The sequence below is a fragment of the Carassius gibelio genome, chromosome B5 (genome assembly GCF_023724105.1).
Source record: "Carassius gibelio isolate Cgi1373 ecotype wild population from Czech Republic chromosome B5, carGib1.2-hapl.c, whole genome shotgun sequence".
NCBI lineage: Eukaryota > Metazoa > Chordata > Actinopteri > Cypriniformes > Cyprinidae > Carassius > Carassius gibelio.
The window spans coordinates 19,942,168-19,962,250 of record NC_068400.1 but is presented as its reverse complement, the minus strand read 5'-3'; the positions used below and the strand labels follow the sequence as shown (position 1 = coordinate 19,962,250).

The window sequence follows — 20,083 nt, the reverse complement described above, 5'->3', positions numbered from 1 at the left end:
CAGATCTGATACATCTCTCGAGCAGATCAAATCTGATACATTTCTATGAAGCGGACACTGTATCTTCACCGATATGCATCTAATTGCGTTATGTGGTCAATTTATACAATCTAGTGTAAGGCGATAGTGCTGTCTCTTTTGTCGTTTTCGGGTACAGAAGTCAGCTAAGGTGAGTCAGCAACCGCACAAAATATTTCTCTGAGTGACCATCTACTATCAAAAGAAAACCCCTTAGATGTGCTATCTTGCCAACTTATTTCTTATTTCCCTTGCCCCCCACCCTTTATTCATCCTCTCTTCACATAAACACAAGACGTGATATCTGTTGCACATCTTGTTTGAAGCTCACATCCACGGACGCTTATAAAGGAAACAGGCATGTCATGGAATAGCAGTACACTAAACTTATTTTGGCCCTCGACTAACTGAGGAATCTACCCACACACTCGCAAGCACACACGCGCGCATGTTTTTTTTTTTTTTTTTTTTTTTTTTTTTTTTTACGCATCCGTGATGCTGGAGCAGGTCTCCCGGTTAATTTCTCCGCAACACTCCACTTACATATCCGTGATGTTTTCCATGTCAGACTCCGACATCAAGACAGGGAAATCCTCGATCCCTGGATCTTGATCGATACACGAGATCCTCGAGGTATTGCAAAAGCACGACCCAGGACACGCCGAGCTGAGCCTCAGCAGCCCGAATAAAAGCCCACACAGCCCCAAGCGAGCCATTCCACGAACCCCTCCGGTCATGTCAGGTCTGGAGTGGTGCGTGCAGCGTTGTCTAATGTCTTGTAGTATTTTCAGCAATTCCAAGATGAGACTCCGTTGCTGTGGGATGCGCAAAGACGTTGTGCGCGTCTTGAAACTGTCATGGAGTGGCCTTATCTGGTATCCATAGAAAGGTGATAATACAGCGGGGAAATGTTTGCGTGCCAGTATGTTGCGTTATCCGGACTTCGCTTCTTCCAGACGCTGTGGAGAAACGCGTGGCCGCGAGCTGCGTGTGTCTACGGGCTGCGGCGGTGACGCTGACGTCTCACATCCAGCGCTGCCCAAGGAAATAAGCGAGACGGTGTGCGTGCGTGCGCGCGTGCATCAGCGCGCGAGTGAAGAGGCAGCAGCGCGTACCTGCTGCAAACGCCTATAGATTACACACCGCATCTTCCTCAAACATCGTTGCTGTAATTACATGTGGAGGGGGACGTTAAAGACGCTCTCGGCGATGCTATATCGGCAATAATTGATTACCTGTGTTGTCAATGGGTCGATCTTTGGGAGATTTATGTTGACAGGGATTGGGATAGTTTTTATGTCGAATCAGGAAATTACTTGATCATTTTCATTCATTTTTTTTTTCATCTGTTTAACAATTCTGCCTGAGCTCGTTGTGTTGCTTTTCCATCGTGCTCTTTTCAACAATACCACAACTTCATGACTAGCGATTACAGGAGCGTGACGTGCTGTTTGACGCACAAGATGTGCTGCATCTAGAAAAATAATTGCTAAACAAAAATGACCGGATGTTTTTTTTTTTTTTTTTTTTACTGGTTATGCCAGTTTCGCATTGCAATCGCGATGTAGCCTATGTAGCCTAAAAGGTTATTAATAATAATCTATCACTTTAGCGTGTTTACCGAATTATCGGTCTGTTTGAAGGGAACGGCGAGGCGCGGTGATGGATTCGGAAAATGCACCTTTGAATCTCACATTTGACAGCAATGCTTGCATTTCTACGTCCTTGAGAAATAAGTTAGAGCCCAGCTGCGCTAGATTTCAGGCGTTATATAAACATTTTGATTTTGTTTTTAGGAAGAGTACACACTGAAGGGCCTTGGTTTAGAAATCACTACAACGCAAGCCAAGAGATGAAGTGAAATGGAGAAATGTGACAAACTGTTATATTTTTACCAGGAGGGCGCGACAAAGGCAACACATTTTTTGTCATGGTCAATTTGAGCAGGATTGTCATTTTACACCAAAGATTATATTGCCATTAATAAACAAGCCTTTTGATCTTAAACCAAGGAGAACTGTATAAGACAGGATTAGTCCGATCAGTTTTTTTATAACAATACCCTGTGACCCAAACCGGTGCGATGTGAAAGACATGAGAGGGTGCACCATTATCGACTGTAAATCTGTCACTACAAACGGTGATAAAACAAAGTGTCATTTTATTTATGGTAGGGCACACAAGACAAGTCGAGTGCTTCTCTGTTGCTATGACGATAGTCTAATGTAAGCGAATGTTAAGGGGCGGGGCAACAGTGCTTAGCTGACAGCCCTTTACCCAATTAGATTCTTAGGTTTTATATTGACAGTCATTTCAACCAATACATCCGCGCGTTTAAATTCCGGTACAGCCAATCACGAAGCTAAAAATAGCACGTAAACCTACAATGAAATCAAGGTAGAAGAATACATAGAAATTTCGGGTGAATATTGGTGTCACTGAAGGGCTGCCTGCAGGTTTGTTCAGTATTTTGAGTCGTATTTCTACACAGGCACCACCTTTTAGAACTGTACCGTTATTTCCGGGAGTAATAAATAACAGAAGCGTCGAACGTTAATTTGACCATTAAATGCGTCGTCGTACTGTAAATTAGCCAGTTAGCTTGCTAAGGTAAGCAATTCTCAAAATGGAGTTTCCTGCTGATCATACGCAACAGTCGTCAGATAATAATTTCCCTATTATCTAACGAAAGTATAATCTTGCACACGGCGAAAACTGTTTTTTAAATAAATATACTAAATGGACTAACTAAACCATGTGTTGTCATTTTGCTCGCAATAGGAGTGAATCTAGAAAACAAGCCATTTTGTGCCCATACATCGCAGGCGCTAAAAGATTTCATTTATATACATTTTTGGACAGGTGTTCTTGTTATTGTCCACAAAATGATATGGTTTTCCTTCGCACAGTTCAGTAAATGCAGATGTGTTGTCAGTTAATGAAGACTTGTACTGTTATGGCAACTGTAACTGTAAGGCTAGCAGGCTAAATGCTACTTGCGCACCATTTTGAAACACTGGGCCATAACCTGTGTGCTTCTAATATATAACCAATGCGAATATTTCGATATCGTTAGGTCTCATTTAATAATTAAAATACTGGCCACTGGGTTTTGCGGGTAAAATACATTCACTTTGCATTTGAATGGTGTTGTAATTGTTGAAATAAATTGATTTAGAATGTTTTATGTATATTGCGTTATTTTAATGTACTTATTCTAATGTACTTTAATGTTCTTGTTCGTATTTTCAATTTGTTTTCTGTTAAGTACTACGTAAATACCGTAGTGCATGTAAATGGTAATATTTAGTAGCATAATATTGCCCTCTAATAATATCACTGTAACATTGTGTAGGCACAGACTTGTTTGACTTTTTAATATGACGTATCAGAGTGAAATATATATATATATGTAAGATGGAACCTGATTTTATTCATCTGGAAATTATTGAATTGTAAAAAGTTGTCACTGTATCAGTGGTTGGATTCTGGTAAATGATGCTATAAACAAATGATAGATTAATGATGCTATAAACAAATGAAAGTTATAATGAATCATGTATAGTTTGGTTGGAGGAATAAACAGTCTTACAGTAGATAAGGAAACACTTCCTTTATTTTGTGGTGTCATGATGTCAAAGGTCCATTCAGACTCTCCAGTATTCTAGCACATTCTTCTCACTTCGTAATATGGCTAATAATAATATAAAGTTTGCCTTGGTTTCTTTTCTGTATCTACATTAGGTGAATAATTTTGCTTATTTTTGTATTTCTTTGTAAATGCAATACATGTCAGTCCTTGATTTTAAAGATTTGTGTTTACATTTTGTAAAATTTTGTACCACCTGAATCAAAATCAATTAAGAATCACTGACAGGTGTTTGGAGGAGAAGACTCCATGTTTGCATCAGCTAAAAGTCGATTCTGATCCAGAACAAGCTATAACTTTTTGATGAAAATTTATGAAATAATTTATTTGGAATAACAAACTTTCTACATTGATTAAGATTTCAAATTGACCTTAAAGATGGTGTAGTTTCTGCATTTTTTTTAAACTTAAGATGATATGTCTCTTAGAGTTACCCGTCGAGGACAGCCTATTCCAGTTTCACCGCTGGCTGAAGACAATGGAGACAGACATTGAGCAGCAGGAAGAAGAAACCACTTTCAGTAACACTGACACTAACGGTAAGGAATAGAGTTCAACTGTGTCTGTCCACTTTTTCTGTGACCTTGGTTTTGAAAGTAGTTCCCATTATTTTTTTTACTGTCCTTGTTAAAGAGTTATAAATAAAGGCTAAATGGCAGCAGACATGTTCTGATGCATTCTGATGGCCTAATAGCTTCATCTTTCAGCTCAACATATATTCCCACTGTAGTGCATGTTTATATTAATGATTGGGTCAAAAAAAAAAAAAAAAAACCTAAATAGGAGCATTTTCTCGAGTGGTTGCCTTATATTCTAGCTAGGGATGCACGATCATGATTTTTTTTGGCCGATTCCGATACCGATGTTTTTACAACCTAACTGGCCGATTCCTATACTGATTTCCGATTTTTTCTTTAAGCAACAGAAAAAGAAAGATGGAAACTATGCATAAACAAGATGTTTATTTGGTATTTAATAGGCCAAACTGTCTTTTGGCTATTGAAAAAAATAACCATAACCATCTGAAATTAACGGCAGAAACTGCACAGTAAGTAGCCTATATTCAATACAAACATAGATACTGAAATCAGCATTTAGCTTTCGTTTTTGAATTGGTTTGAAACTACATAGAATTGGCCTTAAATTATAAGATTAACTGTAACCATGTGAAATTAAGAGAAGGGTCTGGCTGCAGACTGGCACTTGGACTCTCAGACTTGCACTCTCAGACTTGCACTCTCAGACACTTGTGCTTCCGCTAGCGACTTCACTTGCAGTCTTTGTTATTATTCTTTTTTTATATTTATTGATAATTTTTTGTTTGAATCTTTCAACATTTTACAACAATAGCCAGGTGGTGAAGAAAAGAAAAAAAGAAACTAAATTGCAATGTCACTTGCAATCGCTACTTGCACTCTCCGCTACCTGTGACGTCACTTGCAATCAACACGTTCGTGCATGTTGCCAATGGAGACGAGACGCTGTGGTGGTGATTAAACGATTAAAACTAAATTAGTAGGTCTATTACTATACACAAAGTCTTTCGTTAAGCGTTTTCCTCCTGTAGAAAAAAAACAAACGCTTAATATGGCATAATGTATTAGGATACGTTAAGTTCAATTAAAAGACCAAATTCGATATATAGTTATTATTTAATGTACAAGGCAAGCAGATGGCTATGAACACAATGCGAACGCTTAATGTGGCCTAATAACAGACAAAGATGATAAAGACAATTCAGCATGCATAGCCTATATGTCTTGTTGTTGACTCAGTATATACAGACCAGCAAATATGAACGTGCATTATGAAATGCATTAAGTGATTTTAAAAGGATCAACTCCGTTCAGGCAAGCAGAAGTGTACAGAACGCAGTGCGTTAAATTGTACATTAAACGTTTTCCTCCTATAGAAAATCATTATAAATAAAACACATAATGTAGATTAATGGACAAAGACAGTGATATAAACAAGTTGTAGACAGTTTATTCTATATGGAAAAATGCTTAACGCGAAACTTTGCGCGTTGCGTTTATTCACCACCACAGCTTCTTGTCTCCATTGGCAACAAGCACGATTTGTTTCGATTGCAAGGTAGCAGAGAGTGCAAGTAGCGATTGCAAGTGACATTGTTATTTTGTTTATTTTTTTCTTGTCTTCACCACCTGGCTACTGTTATAAAATGTTGGGAAATTAAAAAACAAACAAATAAAGACTGCAAGTGACGTCACTAGCGGAAGTGCAAGTGTCTGAGAGTGCAAGTCTGAGAGTGCAAGTGCAAGTCTGCAGCCAGACCCTCTTGGAAATTAAAGGCAATAAATGCATAGTTCTACAGTCCAAACAACACAATCAACACACATTCAATGAGATGTTTCTTCATCAGCATTCAGTATTTGTTTTAGTTTTTAAATTTGATTTAAAAAAAAAAAGGTCTTTACCAATGAGACTAAATAAAAGTATGCTATATAAATACATTATTCCAAAATGTTAAAATCAAATAATGTTTGGTGCAAATAAAACCGATGTAAAGTGTTTCATTCATCCAATAAAAAAAATAAAAAAAAATTTGGGTAATGATTCACATCTATATTTTTTTACTTGAGCCAATGAAAAATAAGTAACTATTGACTCAAGTAAAAAAAATATAGATGTGAATCATTACCCGAATTGTTTTTTTTTAATTGGGTGAATGAAACTCATTGTGCTACAGCGGGTGATTTTAAAATCCAATTAAGTCGATGTAATTTTAAGGTTAAAAATCATCCTATGAATAACTGATGTTTACCTCTGGCGTTTCAAACATGTATGCAAGTTCTAATTTACAAAAAAGAAAAAAAAAAACATTTCAGTTTTGTCACATGGAAAGGAAAGGTACAGTACGCTCGCGCAGCTTCAGTGAGCAGGAAAGGGGCTCTTATTTGTGCCCTAGTATAACAACAGCTGTTCGATTCCTGCTATCTGTGCCTCAGACGTGTAGCTCTGCACGTCCAGTGCTGAACGGCTGCCCGTGTCCTGCGCACAGATTTCGGAATACTTCCACACAAATGACATAGCGAATAATTACATTGTAGTCTGTGCACACGGTCACACTTCTGGAAAAATCAGCCGAAAAAAGACCAAAAACCATCCGATTGCGTATATTAACCAAAAACCATCCAGTTCCGATTTATGGCAGGTCAACCGGTGCATCCCTAATTCCAGCATGTATACATTTGGATTTAACATAATGTTTTTATGGTAGAAAGAGGATTATTTGTTAAACTGCTTTCTGTAAGTCCTCAAATTTCATGAGAACTTCAGTCACAAGTGCTTGGTTATGTTTTGGATTCCATAATGGCATTCTCTCAGAACGAGCAGTTTGATAAACAGGAATGTCTTAATTGATGTTGAGGCTCATGTGCCAGATTTGTGTTCCCTAAGGCAAGCGCCCTGCTGAGGACATGGATGAGGAACAGGCATTCAAACGCTCCCGCAACACAGATGAAATGGTAGAGCTCAGGGTGCTGCTCCAAAGCAAAGTGAGTGAAGCCATACAAATGCACATTTCTTTGATATAGATTACATTTTTAGAAGTGTCGTTTTCTGTTTTCAGAATGCAGGGGCTGTGATTGGAAAGGGAGGCAAGAACATTAAAGCCTTACGCACAGATGTGAGTATTAAGACCATTATGAACCTTTAATCAAAGTTCTCTAATGGTCCCGTTTTAACGAGACTTCTGAGAGCATTTTCAAACCCAACATTTGTTTTCATGAGCATTTCAGCAAAAACACAAATCAGTCGGATTTGAAGTCACACAAATCAAAACTAAAGACACCATCCGTCCATTACAATCCTGCAAATTTTTTTATGCATTTGATCTTGTCTTCTGTTTTGTAGCTATAGGTTGGCTCATTTGGACAGACAAGCTCTCTGAAATGAGGCTATTTTGTGAGTCTTTGACATTGTGTACTAAAGGGGAAGCACTTCTCGACTTTGTTCTTGAAGGCATTCTCTTTCACTGTCCCCCCACTTTTGAAAACCCAATTACAGATGTCTTGACTCTTGAGCTGACCCATAGTCCTGTGAACCACTGTTGCCCAGTGGTTCTACATTAAAAACTGTCTTCAGATCTGTCCAGCCATGTTTCATGTGCATTCATTGCATAGTCTCTTCAAAAAAGAAAAAAGAAAATTGGACAGTAGTTTAATGAGTATAGCCTTGTATTCAATTAAAATGTATTCCTTTTCCCCCTCTTCCCTCTCCTTTACTTTTTTGTTTTTGGCCACCTTCCTCCATTGCCCATGTACTGGATCGACTTGCCCCTCCTGCGTTGCCCACCTTGATGTTGGCCCAACCTCCGCCCCTGAACGCCCGCCCGCCCACCTGACACCCCGGTTGGCCCCGCCCATAAACGTGCCCCTCCTTAAATGGGCACCTTACTTGACATCATGTGATTGAATGCCCTTGCCCAATGCCAACCTCCACGACCAATGCAGTACAATGCCAGTGTATCAGTCCCAGACAGCAGTGGCCCAGAGCGGTATGTCCCACCAGTTATTGCCTCACTGCCTGATTAGAAAGAGAACACATGTCTTTGATAACCTGACTTCTGTTTCATTTTAACATTTTCATACATATAGTCCCCCTCCCCTTTTAAGAAACGTTTATTGTTCCATTTGACTTTTTTTTTTTCTTAATTTATTTTTGTATATATATTTAAATATATATGTTTTCTCTCCTCCCTCAACACCCCCATTAAGTCTCTGAATATTATTTACGAACTTTTTGTCGCACAGAACTGTATCTAATCAGTCACTTCTCAGATGGGGAGAGACCTCACTCATAGTCTCTGCTGAATGAAGTGTGTGGATTAGGGGTGGGTGGTATGACAAAAAATGTTTTGTTGCAAATTAAAATATATATAACCATGCCGCACTTATGAATGAAAGTTACTTTTGCTTTTTATATTTCACCTTTTATGAAACCAAACTATCAGATTATCCATAACATATGAATAATTCTGAAAGCAAATGTAAAACTAATATTGTAAATAGGGCTGTGCGATTAATCGAAATCTAAATAAAATCGCGATTTGAGTGTGCGCGATTTCTAAATCGCTTTATAGGACGATTTTCTGCGGCCCTGACCTCCTGCAGTATGTTATCTGAACCAATCAGGATGCAGCGCACCTGAGTGCAGTGCGAGAGCAGAGCACTGAGAGCAGACTGTGCATATGCCTAACTCCAGGTTCACACACTGTCTGTGATGCGCAGCCTTTTTGTTTTTTTGAGCCATGTTAACGGATCAGAACGTTAACACTCAGAACGTTAAAAATATTTTTAATGATATTCGGCTCACTGTCGGTCGGATCCTTTGAAATAAAAATGCCAATTAAACCTTTGTCATTTATATAGTAGGCATTGACCCGCACATCACTGGTGCGAGTGGAAAGATTCGTGCTCGCGCATTATTTTAAGAACTACGTCTGGTTTTTATTTATTAAAAAGTTCAATTACCCAAATTTAATTACAGGAAATTTATTTTCACTTATCTAAATCAAAATTTTAATTTCAGGTTTAATTTAATTTGACCAAATATTTTGGTGCATCGCTAGTATTTTTGCATTACTCCTTGCAAATAACTTAAAACAGTCTATATATGACGTAAAACGGCTAATTATCAATCAGTTTTTACATCCTATGCATCATACTGCCCAGTCCTAGTTTGGATGATTATTTTCATTTGGTGACCTGACGGTGAATTGTGGAGAAGGCCATCTCTTTTCGCTCTGTCCTTGTTGACCCCCAACCCCAGAGCCCCTCTCCCTTACTGTTCCCAACATCACTGTCCATGATTCTGAGCTTGCGCCCTACCGCAGCCCTCTCTGTCACTCATCACTGTTGTCTTTGATTTTTCTCTGGTGCTGCATTTCTGTCCCCTTGTTTTTTTTTTGTTTTTTTTTTCTCTCATAGCCCACAGACGTTCAGCCTCTTTATCTGCAAATAAATCTATCATTCTTCCCTTCCCCTCCTTTTCGCCTCATTCTTTTGCTTTTTATGTTAGTTTTTGGTTTGGTTTCTCTCATCATTGTGAGAATGTGGTGTGCTGATGGCACCATAGAGTGATTTGAAGATACTTGTGAATATATTTTTTTTCTTTCTTTCTCCCCCAAATGTTCTGGTGGTGGGGTAGTGGTAAGCAGATCTCTCTTGATCTCTCTCATTCTCTCTTGGCTCGTGTAGCCATACAGTGCCTTTTCAGTCTCAGCCCTCCCGCTGTCGCCCATCTCTTCAAGACCTGTATTGATTGAATGTGCGAGAACTGAGTGCATGTCAATGGCCCGTATCTCAGTCCAGTGTTGGAAAACTTAAAACATGTGTTCAGCAGTCCCCCTTTTGTAATTTATTTTCTTTTGATTCAAAGTCATGTTTCCCCTTTCTTCATTGCTTTATGGTATGCAGCAGGGCTCTGGATCTAAAGTTTTGTATCCTTTTGTTTTGCTTTTGTCTCGATGTGCTGCTACAGTATCCTGAGTGTGAGCGCTGACATAGAGACTATCGGTGAGATTCTGCTGAAGATCATCCCTACCCTGGAGGAGGTGAGCAAATCAAACCCAGTATTGAAAGCCTTAAAGACACCATTAAATTAACATTTTATGTACATTTGTTTCAAATGCATATGATTTGGAGATTTTCAGTCTATAAATGACTTCAGTTTTCTATAAGACTTTGTACACTGTTCTACTCAGAATATTGTAAAGCTATACTATAATCTTTTTTGATTAATTACTGAAAAAGCTCAATTTTGTAACCAGGTGTTTAAATTGTAATACTTTGATATTTAATGATATAGCAAAGGTACATTAAATTGATCAGAAGTGACAAAGACAAGAAAAAGTTTAAATTTCAGATAAAAGCTGTTCTATTCATGTTTTTTTTTGAATCCTGAATAAAGTATCCTGGTTTTCTAAATGCTATCGGCTGTTTTCAATGTTTTAATGTTGATGACAAGAAATGTTCCTTGAGCACCAAGTCAGCATAATAGAGTGATTTCTGAAGAATTTCTGTAGTGGCTGCTGAAAATTCAGAGCATAAAATACTTTAAAAAACTTTTTAAAAATGTAGAATGCTTAAAGGGTTAGTTCACAGTGCTTAATCCAAAAGAATTTAAATAAAAAGCTCCCATCCATAAAAAAAGTGTCTCATACGGCTCCGGGGGGTGAACATAGGCCTCCTTTAGCGAATTGATGTGTTTTTGTGAGAAAAATATCTATATTTAAAACGTAATAATCACTTTAATGTAGCTTGCGCCAACAGTTGTACAAAGAAGCAGCTCTGGGCAGATGCCGTATGAGGTCATTGTTTCGCATGCACTGGTGAATTTCGTGAAAACCAACGTTTGTTTACAGGATCAAAGGAAGCAAAGTTTGCTTACTTAAGCTAGCAAAGGAAAATCAGTGTCCTCTTGGCTTATATCGAAATCCCCTGACATTCTTCGTTACAAATCCTTGTTTTGTACTTCTAATTAGTGACCGTTGTTTTGTTTTAATCTCTCTGCTGCCTTTCGGTGTGTGTCACTTCTGAGTGGCTCATGCGCAAAGCTGACCTCAAACATCATTCCCTTGGAACTGCTTCCGTTTACAACAGTGAGCGCAAGCTAGATTAAAGTGATTATTACATTTTGAATATGGATATTTGTCTTACCAAAATGCATCGATTCACTTTGATTGGATGTGACAAAATGTCTGTTGGTTTCCATGTGTCCTTAAATGTTCCTTTACGCTGTATGTTTGGCAGTATCAGCACTACAGTGGGACTGACTTTGACTGTGAGCTGCGTCTGCTGATTCATCAGAGCTTGGCCGGAGGCATTATTGGAGTCAAAGGTGCCAAGATCAAGGAACTGAGGGAGGTAAGCACAGTACAAAAAAATTCCACATATTGTAAAATAGAGTAAGTAACCAGGTGGCTTAATATTTAAATCGGCATCACAAAAAAAAAAAAAAACACAATTATCCCTGACAATGAGAAATTGGTTCATTCATTTTAAGAATACCCAGACCACAATCAAGCTCTTCCAGGAATGTTGCCCCCACTCCACTGACCGTGTAGTGCTCGTCGGGGGTAAACCTGAGCGTGTGGTTGAGTGCATCAAGGTCATTCTAGAGCTGATTTCAGAGGTGAGGTGAAAACATACTGACAAACGGTTTCTTCTCATTAGACATTGTAGCAAAGTTTCTTCTTTGTTGGTAAATAAAGCTTATATTTGTCCTGCATGATCTGTAGGCTCCCATTAAAGGTCGAGCCCAGCCCTATGACCCAAACTTTTATGATGAGACCTATGATTACGGCGGCTTCACCATGATGTATGAAGAAAGAGGGCGACGGCCTATGGGAGGGTTCCCAATGCGAGGCAGAGGAGGATTCGATCGCATGCCTCCTGGCCGTGGAGGTCGTCCCATGCCTCCATCCAGACGGGATTATGATGATATGAGCCCTCGTCGTGGACCACCCCCACCCCCACCAAGCAGAGGAGGACGTGGGAGCAGTAGGGCCCGAAATCTGCCTCTGCCTCCACCACCACCACCTAGAGGAGGGTAAGAGAATGTAGCAGTTCCTCACCCTGCAGGTACTTCGAGTTTTTCAATAAGGGCATCAATAAATAACTGTAATGAAATAAAATTACATGTAAGTGTGTGTGTGTGTGTGTGTGTTTATTTTTTAATAAGTGTTGCAGTTCTTAGGAGTTCACTGGCCAATCTGTCATTATCTTGTGTAATATGCATTATACCAGCATAGAACTACATTTGTGTTAGTGGGAAAGGAATAACTGATTACATTACTTTTTTTTTTCCAGAGGTGATCGATTTTCCCACCAAAGCTATCACAGCAATATGGATGACAGACCAAAGTAAGTAATCAGAAAAGCTGTAGATTTAACTGACCTTCGCACTAGGAGCAAAACAAAAATGAGCAGTAAATCACAAAATGCTAAACTTCACAGTGTGAAATGAATACCAATTAGACTGAAACATTTATTGGCACACTACACGTATCCAAACCAAGATTAAAGGAGAAAGAAAATGAATTTGACTACTAACAGGACTCAAGATGGGTTTATGTGGGTCCTAAAAGCTGTTACATTTATTGGTCAAATAGAAAACAAAATTGACATATACCGTAATTTATTTACCTGAACTGCAGAAGGTAACAGGCTTTTATTTGAAGCAGGCTTTTATTAGAGGCAGGCCTCTATTTATAATTCAGTCTGCTTCATGCTGAATCACGCATGCGTAGTATCATCAGCTCCTCGGTTCTCGAATCGGACGCGTCCGACAGAAGCGTTTCTCGGTTCAGTGTACTGGTGATCCGAAAACCGATGCAACCGGTTCTTGACTCGAGAACGAGAAACACTCCGGCAGTGGGCGTGTACGTTCATTATCTGGCTCTGCTGCACAAATTTGCCCCGCCCTTTATTTAAGACTGGCCCTTTATTTGTCCGTGTTGACCACGCCCCCGGCCACTATAAGAGGCCCGGCGTTTATTTGACTACCGGTTATTATTTAAGGAATTACGGTAGTTCATCATGTTGTTAATTATTTCTGTAAAAATACATTTTCAATAAAAAAACACTTTTCACCATGAATATGAATGACTATATATATATTTCTTTTCAAGTTCCGTTTTATTTCTAAATTTGTTTCTAGAATCTGCTGTAATTGTTAAATGAAATTTTAATATTAAACTGCAATTTACTAAAAGTTTAACAAAAATAGAATTTTAAGGCCCTGTGATTTGTATTTATTCTGAAATCGTTTTATTTTTACCAAATTCTGCTTTCCATTAATTAAATAGTTGGCATATTTTGTAATCACTTCAGTTAAAGTTTGAAATCAAATAATAGCCTTTTAAATGTAAATATTTTTCTATTTTATCTCTATTTTGTTATTTCAAGTTTGTCTGTTGGTAGGTTTTTTTTATTTTTTGGCCACTCGTGATGTTAGGTTTTTCAGAGCTTTCAGAAGCGTGCCCATTATGAGCACAAAATTAACCATGTCTCTCTTCCTGTAAGCAGTGACCGAAGGGGGCGAGCTGGAGACCGCTACGAGAGCATGGTGAGCAATGAGCATAAATCAACATCTGAATATAAATTTGTAGTTTTTCAGCATATATTGAGATTCATCATTTGAGGGTCATCTGTCATTGTGAAGGATGATAGAGATTTTTTTTTTTCATTAATGGGCAGTTAAAAAAAAAAAAGTAGAATGGCTTGGTCTTTCTTTCTGAAGTGACATTGTAATCGATTCATACGTGGAGCTCCTGTGCCTAGCGCACTGGTTTGGCCTGCTGTTGCTTGGCAACAGATTTTTGAATCACTTGTTGCCTTGGTTACCAAGGAGCAGTTAAATACGTAGGTGAAGGCCATCACTCTCGCCAATGAACTTTGGGCTTCGCTTCTCGGAGTGAGCAGAATCCACATAGACAGAGTATCAGCACACGCATGTCCAATTCAGTGCTGAAATCTGAATAAAACTGCCAGCGTGTTTAGCTCAGCTCAGTCTCATAATAACATATTCAGGCCACGTTTCTTACAAAATAAATAAAATAAAAGATATGAATGATGCAGTTCATTTTAATATAGTAAATGTTAGTTTATTTATTTCAAATATTATATATTTTGAATTTAAAAATGTAAAAAATTAAAATAAAAAGGCTTTTCTGACCTTCTTGCAAATTCATGACAAATGAATCAATTTTCGTCTTCTGATTCATGATACGATAATGTTTGTTCCTTCCACTTCCAATGAAAATGTAAAGTATTGGAAAATTTTATGAATGAGATTGCAATAATAAAAAATTGGCTAAATGTGTATAATTGAAAAAATTGTCAATGCAAAATATATATATATTTATTCCACAGTTTTTAATAATCATTATGCTTTGAACCCAGGCATTACAATGGTTTTACAGCGGTTAAAGAATGTTAGGTGTGTGGCATCTTCCTAACAGTGCCCTAAAACCCCTTTAACTCTGGTAAAAAAATCACTTTATTGCATGGCCTCGACTGGTTTATTGCTTTCTTTTTAAATAGAAGTGTCAGATTGAAAGCATAAAGAATCAACGATCCATGTAGACTGTGCTTTGTGTTTATGCTTGTGCTCTCTGAATTGACTCCATGTTTTTTTTTTTTCTCTGTCTTTCCCCCCCATCGTTGTACACAGAGTGGAGGTGGATATGGTGAGTGTTCTTCAGCTGCACACATACACACTAGCTCAAGGTTACCTCCAGTCAAACGGAGCACTGCACGCCTCAATAGTGTAGCGTTTCCTGCTTTTCTCTCTCTCTTTATCTTTTACTGTCATAGCTCTGATATCTTGATCACTTTTTCCATCTTCTTTTTCTTTTCTTGTTTCATCTGAAGACAATAATTCTTCTTGGGAGCCCTTCCAGTCTGGTGAGTGTGTCAGTTATTGTGAAAATTGATTGTATATATTAATACTGCTTGAATGAGAGGCCTACATTATAGGCATTGGCTGAATCCCAGTAAGATGTTTGTTTCAACAGGTGGTCGAGGTTCTTACAGTGACATTGGTGGGCCTGTTATTACAACACAAGTGACTATCCCTAAAGATGTGAGTGCAAAAGTAGAAAAACACAAGGTTTTTATAGTTGGTGTTTTGATTCAGTTTTTAAATAAATGTAATGTTCACTTCTGAATTTATTTGGTGGTGCAGATAATGAGTGTTTGAAACAGTGGGATTGGGAAATTACCTGATTCAAACTGTTTGCCCAACACCTAAGCAGCAGTGTTAAGGCCCGTTCACACCAAGAACGAAAAAAATAAAGATAACGATATTAGCGTCCACACCAGCGAACGATATTGTCTGCGTATTCTAAGCTGACGCGCGTCTGCTGCTTTAAATTTTCGAGCAGATTACAGCAGGATTGATTCTGATTGGTTGGCAATGTTTTTATCGTTCATCAGAAAAAATAATCGTTCTGAAAGTGATTCCAGCGATATCGTTTCTCTGTGCCTTTATTGTTGTAGTTGTGGTGTGGACTCCGTTATTCTTTAATATTGAGAACGATTTTTAGAACTATATCTTTATCGTTATCTTTATCATTATCGTGCTTTGTGAGAACTGGCCTTTACTTTTGTATTATTTATATTTTATTGCCATAATTGTCAATGTGATATTAGGTATTATTTGTATGGTATTGTATGTATTTTTGTTGTTTGAGTTAGTATTTCAACCACTTTTTTTAGTTTAGTTTTAGCGGATTGGGAGACATTTACTTCATGTCTTGTTATAGCTGGCCGGCTCTATCATTGGAAAAGGTGGCCAGAGGATCAAGCAGATCCGTCATGAGTCGGGAGCATCTATTAAAATCGACGAGCCTCTGGAGGGCTCAGAGGACAGGATCATTACCATCACAGGCACACAAGACCAGATTCAGAATGCCCAGTACCTACTTCAGAACAGGTGAGTCTATCGCCTATTCCAGAACTTTACCACCACCCCATCCTGACACATAACCATCATGTGTTTTAATCAGATGCGACTGTGAGATTCAGTGTGGGCTCTGAATTCACTTAACAATTACGGTTCCTCAGTGGTTTCATTTAACAATCCTTATAGAACCAATTCGGAATAAGAATCTCTATTCCCAATGCTAGACCGAGAAAAGATATTCACCTGCTTTGTTTTCATACCTGGTTTGGACACAAGGTCACACTTAACCAAACAAATCACAGCTTCCTGAGCATATCAAGTCATAACATATTTTGTTATGGTGAAAATACAGGTGCTAAACTGCTAATTCCAACTGCCTGTCTTTCTTTGCTTACTATTTGGAACTAAAATGTATTTTCAGTAGTTCCTCACACTTTCTTTATGCTTCATATACATTTGACTGCCAATTCATGCACTTCTTTTTGCCTGATCTAACAGCTTCCAACTTCAGGGGAGTTTCATATATTTTCCTTTTTGTGAAATGTGTACAGAAGGGTTTGTTATATTAGTTCCATTTGGGATCAAATCCAAATGTAATTTACCAAGGGGCAAATGAGTGGGACCCAGGAGAATGGCTGGCTTGCTTCTGTGTGGAAGACTTGTGATTTTGTTGTTGTTAGTTAGATAAAAGTGACAACAAAGCACGGTCTGCCCTACAGCACAGGCCCAGCATCATCTGCCCCCACCCTCAAACACATTTCACCCATCCTAACTGAAGAGGCCTGCTCTGACTAACATCTGAACTCACATCTGGCCATGTCAGTGCTGGCTTATACTTAATAGCATGGGTAAACCGATCATAAACCAGCATTTCTACTGTAACATGCCAGTGTGACTGCTTTCTAATGCTAACCTGTCTCTTGTCTGTATCATGGTTTTATGTTTCAAATGAAGCACTCTTATTATTCACCCTATTGTTTGGGTATACAATTAAGTCATGTTATTAAATTTAAAGCAGATATAATATCATAATTGACCCTATACTTTGTGAAGTGGTGTAAATGATTGGTCTTTTGAGAATGAATCATTGTTGTAACTGATGATATGCATCACAATAGTTATTTGTGCTGGAAATAAGGTTGTTACAATACCAAAATTTTATATATTATTGAAATTTCATAATTCTCATATCACAGTAAAGTTCTTTAGCTTATTAAAGACGTAAACAATCAATAATAAATGAATTACTAATTACAGACAAGCATAAAAATAAATATATTAGAATAAATATGCAAATAAAGTGCTTTTTAAGTTTTCCTTGTAGGCCTGTGCTACAAAAATACTACAGTAATTTCATAATCAAATATACAATAAAACTCTGCATATTCTTCAGTGTATGCATTTAAAGGGGTCATATGATGCTTTTTTTAAAGTTAATTATTTTGTGTTAACAGAATATGTTGACATGCTTTTAATGTTAAAAAAACACATTATTTATAAAATACTGTACATTATTGTAGGTCCTCTATGCCCTGCCTGTCTCAAACACATCATTTTTAAGTCCCTCCTTCCAACAAGCGCAGTCTGCTCTGATTGGCCAACTGGACCAGTGCATTGTGATTGGCCGAACACCTCAAGCACTCATTGGAAAATTAACACCCCTTTCCATAATCGCGAGCTTGATCTTTCAAAATAAATGTAAAGACATTTAATAATGTCCTTAGTTTTACCATCTGTTCAAGCTCGAAAGTGAAACAGAGTCACGTGACAGACACAGTGATGAAGCTCATGTGTTTGCAGTTTACAAGCCACAGACGGTTAAGACAGCTGACTCCACTGTGTGACTCTCTCCCTCTCTCACTCAGACACGATGAGCAAAACTCCACTTCTGAACAGTCAATAGCAAATACTTAAACTAATATAAAAAAATACTTACAGTAGCTGTTTCAGAAGCACCAGATTGTCCTAGCAAATTTTGGGTGGCATTACGCAAATATTTCCACATCGTGACGTAGACGTGGCGGTGTGTTTGAATAAGCCTTTTAGGGGGGCGTGGCAGAGGCTAAACTTTAATCAAGAATATCTCTTTGGTTTTGAGACTTTAGTCTTTACAACTTCAGGGATCTTATCTATGCGCAATCAGCTTGTTACACACCAAAGAGAAAGGAAAACATGAAATTGCATTAAATGACTCATTTAACGCGCATTGAAGCTTATAAACATATTAACATTACAGAAGTTATTCAGTGAGTGATTTCCTCTTTTAGTTGTTTGATTAATGTTAAGGATGTAAATGCAGCAGTTCTTGCTGCAATCATGTGAGTGTAACCGGGAGAGACAATAATCCAAAATGCTTTCCAGCTGTCTAATGTCTGCCATTATTCATATAGGTGTACATATTTTTAAAACTGACTTAAGGAAGCTGGGGATAATGAGGCTAATTTTTAAATGGCTACATTTCTTATTGAGTAAACTGTTTTAAATGAATGCAGCTTTTAAGTTAATGCATTGATGCTAAAATATCAAAACAGAAAATGTAGAAAATCTATTCAACTGTACTAATCAACTAGTAGGTTTTTGGACAACTAGTTGTCCCAAAGCTAATTTGAGCTTCTTAATTTTACTTAAATTAAAAATAAATAAATGCATGCTAATATGATTAAACCTAAAATATGCAAATATAGTTAGGAAAACATCATTAAGATGCTCTCATAAGTAAATCGGCTAGTTTAATTATCTTTTGTACACAGTGTATTATAAACTAGATGATGTGCTCATGCTTTGTCAGTACTGTATTAACTTTATTATAATACTTTTATATACAGTTTGTTTTGTATTGTTTATTGTAATGGCATATCCAGCGCATGTAACGAACTGTCCCAGCATGATGAGATTTTGTGTGTGGTCTCAAGCGTGTCATTTCCTCTTTCAGCGTGAAGCAGTACTCTGGTCGCTTCTTCTAGAGGATGGAGATCCAAGCCAAACTGATGTACCCGATCACTTCAGCTTGTTTTCAGAGCCTACATTCCTCTGCTTCTTGGGTAGATGTGCTCCCTGCCATTTCTCCTAACAATATTTTTTAGACAACATATTTGAAGGAAACGTTTTCTTCCAAAGCAAGTGGATCCTATTTTTCCTTTAACATCTTTTTTTTTTTTTTTTTATGCGATTTTTCCATTATTGATTGTACCGTTTCGTAAGTAGAGGGAGCCCATCTGTGATGTCCGCTGTTGGCCTTACCAGAGCTGCATGCTTAGTCTGTGCAACATGCAGAATGTAATCATCATTTAGTTTTTTGTTTTCGTTTTCTTGCCAATGAATTTATTGTCCCATTATCTTTTCGTCTTGATGATGAGACTTTTTGGGGAAAGTGTAAATATTGAGTTCAGTTCTTTAAAGTTTTAATATCAGTACAGTTTTATTTAAGGGATGAACGTCTATTTTGATTTGATAAAGGGGGGTTTTCAGGGTGGGAAAAGGATTCATTCCTGAGGGATTTTTTTTTTTTTTGTGCTAGTTTTTCGCAACCTGATTTTCAGATTTCGTAAAACCTCAGAAGATGGATTGACCGTTTGTACTTCACTGACATTGGGATCCGTTAAATCTTGCTAGCGCTTGTTTTGTACGTGTTTGTAAGCATTTTTACCATTTTAGATGGATCTTTCTAGACACCTTTCTCTTCAAAGTTTGGGGGAAATAAAAGCTTCTCTGTAAAAACAAAAAAACAATTGTGACCGGTATCTTCCATGTTCTTGAATCTTTCTTTCTCTCTGTCCCCTCTTGTGTCTTTGTAGAATGTGCTGCGAATCTAAAAAATTAAAGTCTGTGCCACCTTTTATTAAAACAGTGTCTGTGTTTTGGTTGTTGATTTCTAGTTAAAGGGATGTGTGCAATTAAATGGCTTGTTATGTCAAGATGAGATGTGTATGCATAGAACAGATGTGTGCCTTTATGCATTTCTTAATAGTATTTTAGAGAACAATG

General features: G+C 37.8%; 2 protein-coding genes across 5 annotated transcripts in view; one reads left to right on the top strand and one right to left on the bottom strand.

Moving 5' to 3' along the window:
• LOC127958034 (BDNF/NT-3 growth factors receptor-like) overlaps window positions 1-1,062 on the bottom strand; it is a 33,975-nt gene extending 32,913 nt beyond the window's left edge. Inside the window, exon 1 of the mRNA XM_052556814.1 lies at window positions 562-1,062. Within this exon, the coding sequence (XP_052412774.1) occupies window positions 562-755 (194 nt within the window). The 5' untranslated portion in view covers window positions 756-1,062. The remainder of the gene's footprint in view (window positions 1-561) is intronic.
• A 1,266-nt stretch (window positions 1,063-2,328) lies between these two features.
• Window positions 2,329-19,943, top strand: LOC127957745 (heterogeneous nuclear ribonucleoprotein K). Of its 4 annotated transcripts, none has more exons than XM_052556390.1 (16): window positions 2,329-2,474; window positions 4,096-4,206; window positions 7,088-7,185; window positions 7,260-7,316; window positions 8,143-8,186; window positions 10,172-10,244; window positions 11,443-11,556; window positions 11,696-11,824; window positions 11,931-12,241; window positions 12,502-12,555; window positions 13,720-13,759; window positions 14,867-14,882; window positions 15,067-15,099; window positions 15,210-15,277; window positions 15,960-16,129; window positions 19,032-19,943. In XM_052556390.1, the coding sequence occupies exons 2-16, from the start codon at window positions 4,146-4,148 to the stop codon at window positions 19,060-19,062; spliced, it is 1,299 nt and encodes a 432-aa protein (XP_052412350.1). In that variant the 5' UTR covers window positions 2,329-2,474; window positions 4,096-4,145; the 3' UTR covers window positions 19,063-19,943. The 4 variants fall into 4 exon arrangements, with proteins under 4 accessions (XP_052412350.1, XP_052412349.1, XP_052412352.1 ...); XM_052556389.1 differs by having other exon boundaries at window positions 13,717-13,759; XM_052556392.1 differs by lacking the exon at window positions 15,067-15,099.
• The last annotated feature ends 140 nt before the right edge of the window (window positions 19,944-20,083 follow it).